General features: G+C 56.7%; 1 protein-coding gene across 11 annotated transcripts in view; it reads left to right on the top strand.

Annotated features, from left to right (window-relative positions):
- The window catches only part of RASA3 (RAS p21 protein activator 3), a 101,136-nt gene that overhangs the window by 53,930 nt on the left and 35,054 nt on the right, over positions 1-12,152 (top strand). For all 11 annotated transcript variants that reach the window (XM_042255112.1, XM_060394247.1, XM_042255111.1 and 8 more), the window contains one exon: positions 8,420-8,523. In XM_042255112.1, the coding sequence (XP_042111046.1) occupies positions 8,420-8,523 (104 nt within the window). The remainder of the gene's footprint in view (positions 1-8,419; positions 8,524-12,152) is intronic.

Genomic DNA, 12,152 nt, shown 5'->3' with positions numbered 1-12,152 from the left:
TGCCCCTCGTGTCCAGGACTGGGTGGGAGGGCAGAGCAGAGGCCGTCTGTGTGCTGGGAGGTGCGTGGGAACTTCCCAAGCCCAGAGGAGCGGGCGCAGCAAGAGTGCAGATCACAGGTCTCAGAGCGTGGACGTTTGGGAAGCGTTTCCACCATCTCCCTTTTCCTGAAGAGGCTCAAGGTGAGTGTGGAAGTCACTGTCCTCAGAGGTCAGAGGCCTCGAGAGCGAGTGCCGATGGAGTTAGAGGTGGGGGAGCAGATGGGAAAGGGAGAGTTCAGGCCTGGAGACAGAGGAGTTTGCAGCAGGAGAGGCAGGTCAGCTTGTGTAGAAATCCCCCGAGAGCCTGTTCAAGCCCGGTTGGTTCTGATGGGCCGTGATTCGCATTTCCCACCAGCTCCAGGCCCACTGGCCCCGACCCCACCCTAGGGACCCCACCCTAGGGTGGGGACTGTAGCACCTGTGGTCGCTGCGTGCGGGGGGCGGTGCCTTGCTGCCCAGCAGGTTGGGGGGGGGCCAGGGTGTGGGTCTGGAAGTAACACGGGGCCGGGTGGGGTCTCGACCAGCACAAGCGAGGTTCTGGCTGCGGCCCCGCCCTCGGGCTTAGGACTGTGGGTTGTGTGGGTCCATCCACAGAGCTATTTTGGGCTTGAGAACATTTTTAGCGGATGAATTATATCCTTGCTTATTGCTGCTTCTAAGTGGGAACAAACAGCACCTTCTGATGACTTAATGAACTGAAGTTTTAGAAACCGTTAAGATCTCCTGCCCCCGAAACGTGGAGACACTTCCCTTTACCATCTGCCCTGTCGCTGCCCACACTCGCAGGGCGGTTCCTGAGGCCCTGTTATTTCAGTCCACACTCAGCATCCTCCGAAGTGATTTGCTGAAGCAAAACAAGCAGATTGAGGAGTTTGTCAAGAGTCGAGTGTGGCTTTGGGACAACCAGCAAGGCTATTTTCTGTGAGCGCCCCGGGAGAGGAGCCCTTCTGTGTTTAAATGGTCCCTGTTAGAGGGTCATAAACCTGGAGAGTCAGCACCGGCCCCTGTGAAGCTGGGCTCCCTGCAGGCCTGCTGGGTGAGGGTCTCTGAGAAGTGACTCTTGAGGAGCCTCTGCCTCAGGTGAGGGCAAGAAGTGAGGACCATTCCTAAAAATATTTCTCGCGAGTTTAGAAATAGAAACCATACTTTCTGGTTTTGGTGGCACAAGACACTGTACTCTGGGGGCAGGGAGGGGAGACTGTGGGCTGCACATAAGCTGGGGTGTAGTGATGTCGGGGGGGGGGAGGACTCCCTGTGATATAGTCAGAACCAGAGCACCCCGGAAGCTGTCCCAGGGGCCAGCCACGGGGGGGGCCGGGTAACTCCGGGGGGGCCGGGTAACTCCAGGGGGGCCGGGTAGCTCCAGGGGGGCCGGGTAGCTCCAGGGGGCCGGGTAACTCCGGGGGGGCCGGGTAACTCCAGGAGGGCCCGGGTAACTCCGGGGGGGCCGGGTAGCTCCGGGGGGGCCCAGGTAACTCCGGGGGGGCCGGGTAACTCTGGGGGCCCAGGTAACTCCAGGGGGGCCGGGTAGCTCCAGGGGGGCCGGGTAGCTCCAGGGGGGCCCAGGTAACTCCAGGGGGGCCGGGTAGCTCCACGGGGGCCGGGTAGCTCCAGGGGGCCGGGTAGCTCCATGGGGGCCAGGTAGCTCCAGGGTGGCCGGGTAACTCCAGGGGGGCCGGGTAACTCTGGGGGGCCCAGGTAACTCAGGAGGGCCCAGAACACACGCTCCTTCTGACCCTCACTCCCCATCATGCTTTCCGCACAGGCAGTGTTAATATGCTACCTTTTAAGGCTAATGTATTCATTAGCTCAACTAATATTTATTGAGTGCTTATCTAATATACAAGATAAGGCCAGGAGTGCTGAAAGCAGAAAGTTAAAGCTGACAGCAAATAGACAAATTTACACAAAATAATTCCGAGAACCTACAAAAATACGAAACAGTAAGCAAATGGGACCTAGCTAAATGTAAACACTTTTACATCGTTTTTGTTTCCTTTAAGGAAACCATAAAATGGAAAGACAGCGTATGGAATTAGAGCAGGTGTTTGCAGATGACACTGACAAATGGTCAATGTCCAAAGTATGTAAATAACTCATGCAGCTTAATACCAGAAAACCAAACAGCCCAATCAGAAAATGGGCAGAAGACCTATGCATTTCTCCAAAGACACACAGAGGCCAGCAGGCACGTGGGAAGATGCCCAACAGCCAATTAGGGGAAAGCAGATCAAAACTAAACTGTGCAAGACGCACGGTTTTTAGTTAGAAAACCGAAAACAGAGCTGCTGTAGGACCCAGGAGCCCCGAGTCCTGAGTGTGCACGCAGAGAAAGCCGCGGGCCAGTAAGACACAAGCACGCCAGGGTGCACGGCAGCGCTGTTTACAACGGCAGAAACACCCAACAACCAGACTGTGCATCAGCAGGTAGGCGGATGAATGGGCACACGATGAAACGCCACTTGGCCGTGAAGAGGAATGAGACGGTGCCGTGTGCAGAAACACGGGTGGACCTAGAGATTGTCACACCGAGTGAAGTAAGTCAGACAGAAATCAAGTATCGTACGGTATCGCTGACATGTGGGGTCTAAAAAACAGATACAAATGGACTTGCTTACAAATAAGAAATAGACAGACATAGAAAACAAACTGATGGTTGCCAAAGGGCACAGTGGGGGAGGGGAGAGAGACCAAGAGATGCACCCACTATATGTAGCACAGATGAGCAGCAGAGGCCTCTCGTAAGCACAGAGAGCTATACTCAGTATCTTGCAATAGCCTATAATGGAAGAAAATCTGAGAAAGAGTGCGTGTGTGTGAGTGTGTGTATGTGTGTATGTGAGTGTGGGTGTGTGGGTGTGTGTATGTGTGAGTGTGTGTGTATGTGAGTGTGTGTGTGTATGTGTGTGTGTATGTGAGTGTGTGTGTGTGGGTGTATGTGTGTATGTGAGTGTATGTATGTGTGAGTGTGTGTGGGTGTACGTGTGTGTGAGTGTATGTGTGTGAGTGCGTGTGTGAGTGTGTGTAAGTGTGTGTATGTGTGAGTGTGTGTGAGTGTACATGTGCGTGTGTATGTGAGTGTGTGTGTCAGTGTGTGTCAGTGTGTGTCAGTGTGTGTCAGTGTGTGTGTGTGTGAGTGTGTGTGTGTGTGAGTGTGTGTGTACCACTTTGCTGTGAGCCTGAAACTAACACATTGTCAGCTAAGTATACGTCAGTTTCAAAAATGGTTTATAATATGACTGTGTTTAGAATTGAGGCAAAAACTGTATTCACACTGGGGGTCCTCGCTGTCTCCCCAGACCTTGACTCTACAGTGTGGGGGCGAAAGCAAGGAGCCCGCCTGTAAGAGAAGTCAGCGAGGGAGGCGGCCTCCCCTCGTCGCCAAACGCTCGCAAGCAGAGCCGGCTCTTGTGAGTGTGCAGCCTGGATCCGTACCACACTCTGCAGTCTAGAAACCACAGTCCAGGCACATGTATTAACGCAGTCCAGGGTTAGTGGTTTGTAACACCCATGGAGGCAATGGTGAGCCAGTGGAAAGCCATCCAGTCTTCTTCGCTCCAGCTCTCGGGGTCTCCAGTACAGCACTCCAGGGGACCTGTGCTCGAGGAGGAAATGCGCAGAGAACACAGGAGTAAATCATCGTGTGCGTTTCCCAAGATGCACAGTAGACGGCAGGTCAGACTTGCAGGGTTCACAGGGTGTCAGCTAACAAGGTTCGGTGAACACGGAGTAGTGAGACAAGACTATAAACAGCATCAGGGCAAGAAACTCTGAAGAATGCCTGAACCGACTTGGAAAATTCAAATAGAGTTTCCAGAAAGGAAGATCCCAGAAATGTACATGAAAAACTCAGTGAATGAGTTAGATAGCTGATTAGATGTAGCTGAACGGAAACTTGGTAAACTGAAGGTATTACATTTCAAAGATACCCAGAGACACAGAGGGGTGAGAGGGGAGAGAGGGTTAGGGACACAGAAGGTGGAGGGGTCGCTGGACACTTCCCGTGGGAATTCCTAAGGCCAGAAGCCACTGAAAGGTCACAGGAAGGAGGCGGCGTCTTGATGCTGCTCAGTCCTCGAGGGGCCACACCTGGGGGCAGCGCCCAGACTCAGACGGTGGCTGCGGGGGAGGGGAGGGCGCCCGGGAGGCCAGGAGGGCGTCGCCCCCAGGACAGGCCACTGACGCGGACGGGCTCTGGGACTTAGCCTTGCCCCCCGAGGTGGCTGCATGCCTTGCTGTGTCGTGGCCCTGACTCCCAAATTTCCTCCAGTAACCACGTTGGTGTTTCGTTGCTTGTTTGATAAAGTTGCTGTAGAATCAAAGAGCCCTCGTCTGATCTTAACCCGACAGCCCGCAGGGTCTGGCGCCCCATCCAGGGGACGTATCAGAGGGAGCTCGGCCGCCTGGGCGGGTCAGCCCACCCAGTGAGCTCTGTCCTTCCACAGCCTGACGTGCAGCTGGAGCGTGAGGAGCAGAGCAAAGACACTCACCCCTTCCCTCCTTCCCCCGGCTTCAGGCTGGGCCTGCCTGTGCGGGAGTCCCCACCCCCTGGGGCTGCTGGACGCTGCGCACCCACGCGCTGGCTCACGGCTGCTGCCTTCCCTCCCGCGCGTCTGGTGCAGGACCCGTGCTCACAGGCCCTTGGGGACTCGTAGGGTCAGGTGCCGCAGGGAGAACCAGCCTCTGTCCACCCCAGGCCGCCTCCAGCAGGTGGTTTGGGAATGGCTTCCACCCTCCCAAGAGCAGCATCTTCCTGATGCTGCGTTCAATCATTTAAATGACAAGTCGTCACTTCTTTACCTTTAATCTAAATGTTAAGGCTCTGTGAACCTGGGTCATCAGGGTTGGGGCTGGATGGCTCCCTGCTCCGGGCCATGGTGTGCCTGCAGAGGCATCCTGGGGTCCCCGGGCTGAGGCAGATGGGGCTGAAGGCTGCCCGTGGAGGAGCCCATCACCCTACCCAGTAGAAGGAGCAGATTGGCGCCACGGGCACACACACACACACAAAGGGAAACAGAGCTCTTGAGGGGCTTCCCTCGTGGCTCAGTTGGTAAATAGTCCGCCTGCAATGCGGGAGGCCTGGGTCTGATGCCGGGGAAGCTCCCCTGGAGAAGCAAAGGCAGCCCGCTCCAGTGTTCTGGCCTGGAGAGCTCCGCGAACTGTGTAGTCCACAGGGTTGCAAAGAGTCGGCCGCGATTGGGCGACTTTGACTTTGACTCCAGTGCTGGGTTGGTCCAGTCTCTGCAGGAGTACTGCACGCGGTGGCCGTTCTTCATGTCCATCAGTCCACGTGCGTGATCATTTTGAGGATGACGCTGTCTGCTTCTGCCCGGGGCGGGTCGGAAGGGGCTCCTGCTCCGACCCTCGCCTCCCCAGGGGCGGCTGTGTTCGGTGCGCTGTGCCTCCTGCCTGGACGCCCCCATCCCTCCAGGCCTCGGCTGTGTGACTGTTTGGCCCTGCAGCCCTGACCCGGGGCCCTGCGGAGTGCAAGGCAGGCACATCCTGCCCCCTTGTTTGGTTGCGTCTGTCAAGCAAGGAAGGCAGGTTACAAAGCTGCGTTCAGAGTAAGATGCCTTTTTGGTTAAACCTTGGGATGCTCTAAAAACGGCCTGGAATGTGAGGACCTAAAGGCTGGTGTGGTAGTTATTTCTGAGCTGTGAGGTCACAGTGGTGCTTTGCTCTTTTGTTTGTAGGTAATGTCCTTTTGTGTGATTAGAAGTTACTTAAATAACCGCTTTCTGGACCGCAGGGAGGAGGGGCTAGCGCATCGACCGGGCTGTAATTACAGACTCTCAGTCTGCCGCTCTTGCCAAGATCTCTCCCGAATGAAAGGCTGTTCCCTAGCGGGTGGGCGCGAGCTTCCGGTTTGCAGTCAGAGGGAGCATGAGGGTCAGTGACTTGAGAGGGTCCTTCTGTTTGTTCCGAGAGATGCAAATTGCTCAGAAAATAGAGCTTTGTGTGATGGGAGTGACTAGACCCAGAAGGGCCTCCGCAGTCTTCTGAGGGAGAAGCTGTTTGGGGTTAGGGTGTGACGGGGGAGAGGAAGTCTGTGGTTTGAGGGGAAAGACGTCATTTTCTCAGATGTTTTTAATGAAAACCAAGTTGTTGACTAGAAAACACCAACTGGCATTATGAGACTGTACAGACAGCATCTTCTTTGGCATTTCTCTCTCTAATTTCTCAAGTTAAAGCTTAAAATGTTTTTGACATAAATGCAGGTCTCAGGTCAAAGTGGGTGTACCCCCTACGGTCCCGGGACCTCTGAGGGGACCCTCCCCCACAGTCCCGGGGGCTCTGAGGGGACCCTCCCCCACAGTCCTGGGTGTTTTGAGAGGATCCTCCCCACAGTCCCGGGGGCTCTGAGGGGGACCCTCCTCCCATAGTCCTGGGGCTCTGATGGGGACCCCTCCCCCTGTAGTCCTGGGGCTGTCTGGTCCAGGGCAGGCCTGCAGCTCAGAGCATCCCCCCGGCACCTGTCTCCATCCTCCCTGAGCCCCCGAGTCTGAGGGTGGGGGCTTCTCTCTGAGCTCCCAGATGCCCTGCTGACCACGGTGTCCAGGCCCTGGCCAGGCCGGGGCCCTGCAGGAGAGACCATGGGTGGACCCCGTCCACCCCTCTGGGGGGTCAGTCCATCCCTGCGGGCCTGCAGGCTGGGCTGTCTGGGAGTCAGGTTAATGGGACCCCCTGGGTTCCCCCAGGGCCCCCAGGCTGCTGCCCCCTCGCCCCCAGGGGTCTCCCCGACACCCTCCTTCCCTCAGGGCTTTCTGAAGCTTCTGGGATCTGGTGGCTTCAGTTGCTTCAGAAAGTGTGGCCTAAAAGGACCATCCAGGTGTGACTTGTTGGTGAGGACACATGATTTCCCTGGGGGGGTGTGGGGGCCCTGTGTGGGGTGTGAGCCGGGTGGTGAACCCCACGTGAGCAGGGGCTTCCAGGCGGGAAGACAGTCCAGGAGGGGAGAGGAGCTGCCCGGGCCACGGACCCTGCCCACAGTCTCGTGCAGATGTGAGTGGCGGCTGGAGGGGTGCGGCTGACTGTCCACATCCTCATGTGGATGGAGCGGCTTTCTCTCCGGAAGCCAGCCCGCCCTGTGCTCCGGCCGTGACCCCCGGCTGGGGGAGCCTGAGCTTCTGGAGAGGGTCTGGGAGCCTCAAACAGAAGCCGTCGTAATGCACACTCGCAGGCGCCGAGGGCCATGCTGCCTGGCGACTTTAAAGGAGTTTAAAACCGTTTAGAGGAAGTGCAAGAGGGACTCCAAAGAAGCTAGAAGGGGTTTCTGCTGCCTCTGGGAGCTGAGCGAGACCATGCCCGGGGTGGGCGGGCCTCGCAGCACTGGGGCGGCGGGTGGGCGGGCCTCGCAGCACTGGGGCGGCCTGCGTCGGGTGAGACCACCCCCCGTAGCACTGGCCCTGTGGCTGCCATCACCTGGACTCTTCTCCTGTGGATGCTTGGATACGGTGTTTGGCTTAATGAATTTCACTCCAGGTTTCAGGGGTTGTCTAATCAGTGTGTGATTATCAGCCAGACGCTGAGCTGTTCAGTCTGGCCGGTGCCTTTTCTGGACGCCTGGCCCTGCCTGCCTGGCTTCCGGCTCTCTGCTCTTTCGGGCGGTCCCGAGCCCCCTCCTGGGCCCCTGGGCTCCATGTGGGCTGCCCTGGGGCTCATCTGTGGCTCACAAGAGGCTCCCCTCTATTCCGTGGCCCCCGCCACGCCCCTGCCCCAGACCTGGGAAACGGGTGCCCGTGTTTGGACATAGGGCAGCACGAAAGGGGGACAGTGGGTTCTTTTTTGAGGCTGGCTCTGGTGGGGGTGGGGCGGTGCCAGCCTGGCGCAGTGTTGAGGGGTGGGGGGTGGGGAATGACTCTGCTGGCAGAGGGAGGTGGTTGCTCCTCTGGGCTCAGGGAAAGGGGAACGGGCTTTTGAACTTCTCCCTATAATTAGCAAGGAAGGCACTCTGGCCTTCCTCAGGGCTGCCGGTATTAAACCCTCATCATACAGTGGTGGTTCAGGCCAGCTCGTCTCTGGGCTGCAGGCTCCCTTTATCTGGAGAAGCCTGCGACCGTGCCTCTATGACCCGTGTGCAGAGATGCCTGGGCAAGGGTGCCAACTGGGGGGCTGGGGCTGTGTGGCCCTCTGTGTCCCCCAGAAAGGAGAGACAGTCTGACCCTGCTCCCCACCATCCACAGCTGCCTTTATTTTGGAAAAATGCTTCCAACTCTGTCCCCACGAAGAGACACTGTGGGCTTCCCCTTGACCAAGAGGCAGTGGCCTGGACTCACCCCTGAGGACTGACACCCCAGGACTGACGACGCCCCAGCCCCAGTCCCCCGGGGCTGGGGGCGTGGCTCGCAGGGTCTAACACTGTCGCTCTGTCTCCGTCCAGCCCTTTCTACGGAGAGGACTTCTACTGCGAGATTCCGCGGAGCTTCCGTCACCTGTCCTTTTACATTTTTGATCGAGATGTTTTCCGGAGGGATTCCATCATAGGTAGGTCCCGGCCAGCCAAGCAGGTGTGTCCTCCGTTTTCTCTGCCTCTTCTGCACGGGGACTTGTTCTGGAGGAACTGAGCCATCTCTCGGACACCCCATCTGAGCCAGCGAACTGTACCAGCGTCTCGCCTGCCCTTGCTGGCTGTCCCAGGCTGGCCATCAGCGGGTGCGGGGCAATGCCCCACGAGCTCATGGAAACACGTGGGAGCCGTCCATCAGGGCTAGAGTGGGGCCCCTGGACCTGCCCCCAAATGACTCCCAAGGGCTCCTCCAAGCACCCCAGCCCCTGCCTATCCCTAACGCCCAGCACCCACCTATGGGGGAGGCTGTTCTCAAGGTGTTGGGTGCTCTCAGAGGGGTTGAGGTACTCTCAGAGTTGTTGGGATGCTCTTATGGGTGTTGGGGTACTCTCAGAGGTGTTGGGGTGCTCTCAGGGGTGTTGGGTGCTCTCAGGGGTGTTGAGTACTCTCAGGGGTGTTGAGGTGCTCTCAGGGGTGAGTGCTCTCAGGGGTGTTGGGTGCTCTCAGGGGTATGGGTGCTCTCAGGGGTGTTGGGTGCTCTCAGGGGTGTTGGGGACTCTCAGAGATGTTCAAGGGCTCTCAGAGGTGTCAGGGTCCCAGATGCACCAGCATCCTGGAGACAGCAAGGCCCACCTTAAATGCAGAGCAGCCCAGAGCTGCCCGTTTGGTGGCTGCGTCTTTGTCCCAGGAAAGCCCCATCAGTTCCCTTGGCCCCAGAATTAGACCCGAGCCCCCACAACATGGGCTCAGCTGTAGCCTCAGGATCCAGCTGATGGTTGGTGGCCTGGCTGCTCCTGGCAGGCGTAGTCTCAGTGCTTGCTCTGGGGCAGAGCAGTTGGCTCTGACAGCCCCTGACCCTGCAGTCTCCCGCCCACTCCTGGGGCGCCCGGCTAGCTCCACTTACCACCCACATGTGACCAGTCGAGGGTGTTTGTGTCCAGGCCAGTGGCCCTCAGCAAAGGTCTGAAGGCAGTGCTGGCGCTGAGGCCCTTTAAGGAAGCGTCTAGCAGAGTTCCCAGCACACGGGTCAGAGCTTCTCACACTTGTCTAGACGCAGACGCTGGTTACTGGGTCTGGCCAACCAGTCGCATTCTTGGAAGCTGCTGAGTTTGAAGTAAAGGTCACCAGGGTTTGTTTGACAAGTGCATGGCCTGGATCACACGGGAACTCAGGCAATTCATAGCTCGACTTGTTTAAGATGGAGCTCTGTTGGGCTGCCAGCAGGACCTTCAACTCTCGATCCGGAAGGTTTTCGATGTGGGGGAGGCGGGAGGCACTTTCATGCCGCTCACCTTATAGGCCTGGCCACCTTTGCCCTCAGGATGGTGCCCAAACGAACCCTTAGCAGCTGTCAAGCCCTGGTGGTTCCTCCTTGAGGCCAGACATGGGCTCCAGCCTCTACTGAGAGGTGCCTTTGTCTGGTGCCTCCTGGCCTGGAGCCCCCCTCAGGCCCTTCCCCGGTGCCCACGTGGCCACCACCATTGGCCAAGACCCTGGTCAGCAAGGGGCTGCCCCTCGGCGCCGGCTGCGTCCCCTGCCACTGTGGGAGCGGCTCTTTTGTGTCCGCCAGCCCTCACTTCCCGTGGCCTTGGGCTCCCTGCGCGGTGCCGGGGTGTCTGTCCAGCTGCTGCTGGACACACCAGGGTTTGTTCAAGGAGGAAAGGGAACAGCGCGGTGGGTTTGGAATATGATGTGTTACCTGAGGGAGCAAAATGCCAGGCTGAATGAAGCACAAGCTGGAATCAAGTTTACTGGGAGAAACATCAATAACCTCAGGTATGCAGATAACACCACCCTTATTCCAGAAAGCAAAGAGGAACCAGAGTGCCTCTTAATGAAAGTGAAAGAGGAGAGTGAAAAAGCTGGCCTAAAATTCAGCAAATTCAAAAAACGAAGATCCTGGCATCAGGTTCCATGACTTCATGGGAAATAGATGGGCAGACTTTGACAGTAACAGTGTCAGACTTTATTTTCTGGGCTCCAGAATCACCACAGATGGTGACTGCAGCCATGAAATGAAAAGACGCTTACTCCTTGGAAGAAAAGTTATGACCAACCTATACAGCATATTAAAAAGCAGAGACATTACTTTGCCAACAAAGTCCCATCTAGTCAAAGCTATGGATTTTCCTGTAGTCATGTATGGGTGTGAGAGTTGGACCATAAAGAAGGTTGCACACCAGAGAATTGATGCTTTTGAACTGTGGTGTTGGAGAAGACTCTTGAGAGTCCCTTGGACTGCAAGGAGATCCAACCAGTCCATCTGAAAGGAAATCAGTCCAGAATATTCATTGGAGGGATTGATACTGAAGCAGAAACTCCAATACTTTGGTCACCTGATCTGAAGAACTGACTCAGTGGGAAAGACCCTGATGCTGGGAAAGATTGAAGGCAGGAGAGGAAAGGAACAACAGAGGACGAGATGGTTGGATGGCATCACCAACTCGATGGACATGAGCTTGAGCAAGCTCCGGGAGATGGTGAAGGACAGGGAAGCCTGGCTTGCTGCCGTCCATGGGGTCACAGAGTCAGACATGACTGAGCGAGCTGAACAACAAAGATGTTTATTAATCATTCTGTTTAAGGCACCTGCTATTTTTAAAGATAACTAGCAAAATCGTGGTTTAGCAATTCCTGGTGGCTTTAAAATTAGGATGTGTCAGGGTGCAACCAGATTTAGAGTTTTCAAAATCTTTCTCACAACCATAAAAATAAGAGGCTGTCTGATCTCCAGGGGTAATTTAAAGTTATGACTAGCAATTATGTTGTTACCGGGATGAGAAACCACAGTCTAGGGTATAAATTTGTGTCACAGAAACGAGCACAGTGTCAGCGGCTTCTCGCGTCTGCCATGTGATCTGAGGGCACAGTGCCTGGTTCTGCCTGTGCAGCCCCGTGTGGCCCCGCCGCGGGCCGGGTCCCGGGTGCCCCAGGGAGGGTGCAGAGATGCTCGTGTGAGCGTGGTGGAGGTCATGGCGGGTCAGGGCGGCCAGCTCTGGGAGGGTGGCTGGTGGGGCCCCTCCCACCGACTCCCACCTTTGTCGGGGGGAGGGCCGTCCTGCAGCTTCTCTGTGAAAGGCAGGGGTTTGCTGTGAGAGCCTGGCCCCCTGGTCCGTAGGCCAGCTCGTTGAGCTATAGAGTGCACTGTGCCCGGCACAGGGAAGGCCGCTTCCGCCCACTCATCACCAGATGGGGGTGGGGCTGTGTCCAGTGTTTTGTGACTGTGAACAAAGCTGCCCTAAATTTTCTTGCCTAGGTCTTTGTTGACAAATGGTTTTATTTCCCTTAGAAAATACCTAGGAGTGAGAGTGCTGGGGCATTCTGTAGGCCTTAGAAGACGGCAGAATTTGCCATCCCGAATAGGCCACTTTGGCATGAGGAATTGTTCGAGCTGAAGGCAGTTGAGAAGAAGCAGACACATGGAAATCTCTCTGCCTTGCAACCCGGAACAAGTCCAGATCCCGATCAGCCTGGAGGTGCCCCCCGAGGCGCCCACGTAGCAAGCCCTCTGAGCCTCTAGTCCCCCTGAAACTCGGACTCCCTGCAGCCCCTCCTTTGTGTCATCACTCCTCTGAAAACCCCTGACTGTTTCAGGTGGGGATGCTCC

This window comes from Ovis aries, chromosome 10, assembly GCF_016772045.2.
Source record: "Ovis aries strain OAR_USU_Benz2616 breed Rambouillet chromosome 10, ARS-UI_Ramb_v3.0, whole genome shotgun sequence".
In the NCBI taxonomy this organism is placed as follows: domain Eukaryota; kingdom Metazoa; phylum Chordata; class Mammalia; order Artiodactyla; family Bovidae; genus Ovis; species Ovis aries.
The sequence above is the reverse complement of the archived record's forward strand: the minus strand, read 5'-3'. Positions and strand labels throughout refer to the sequence as shown.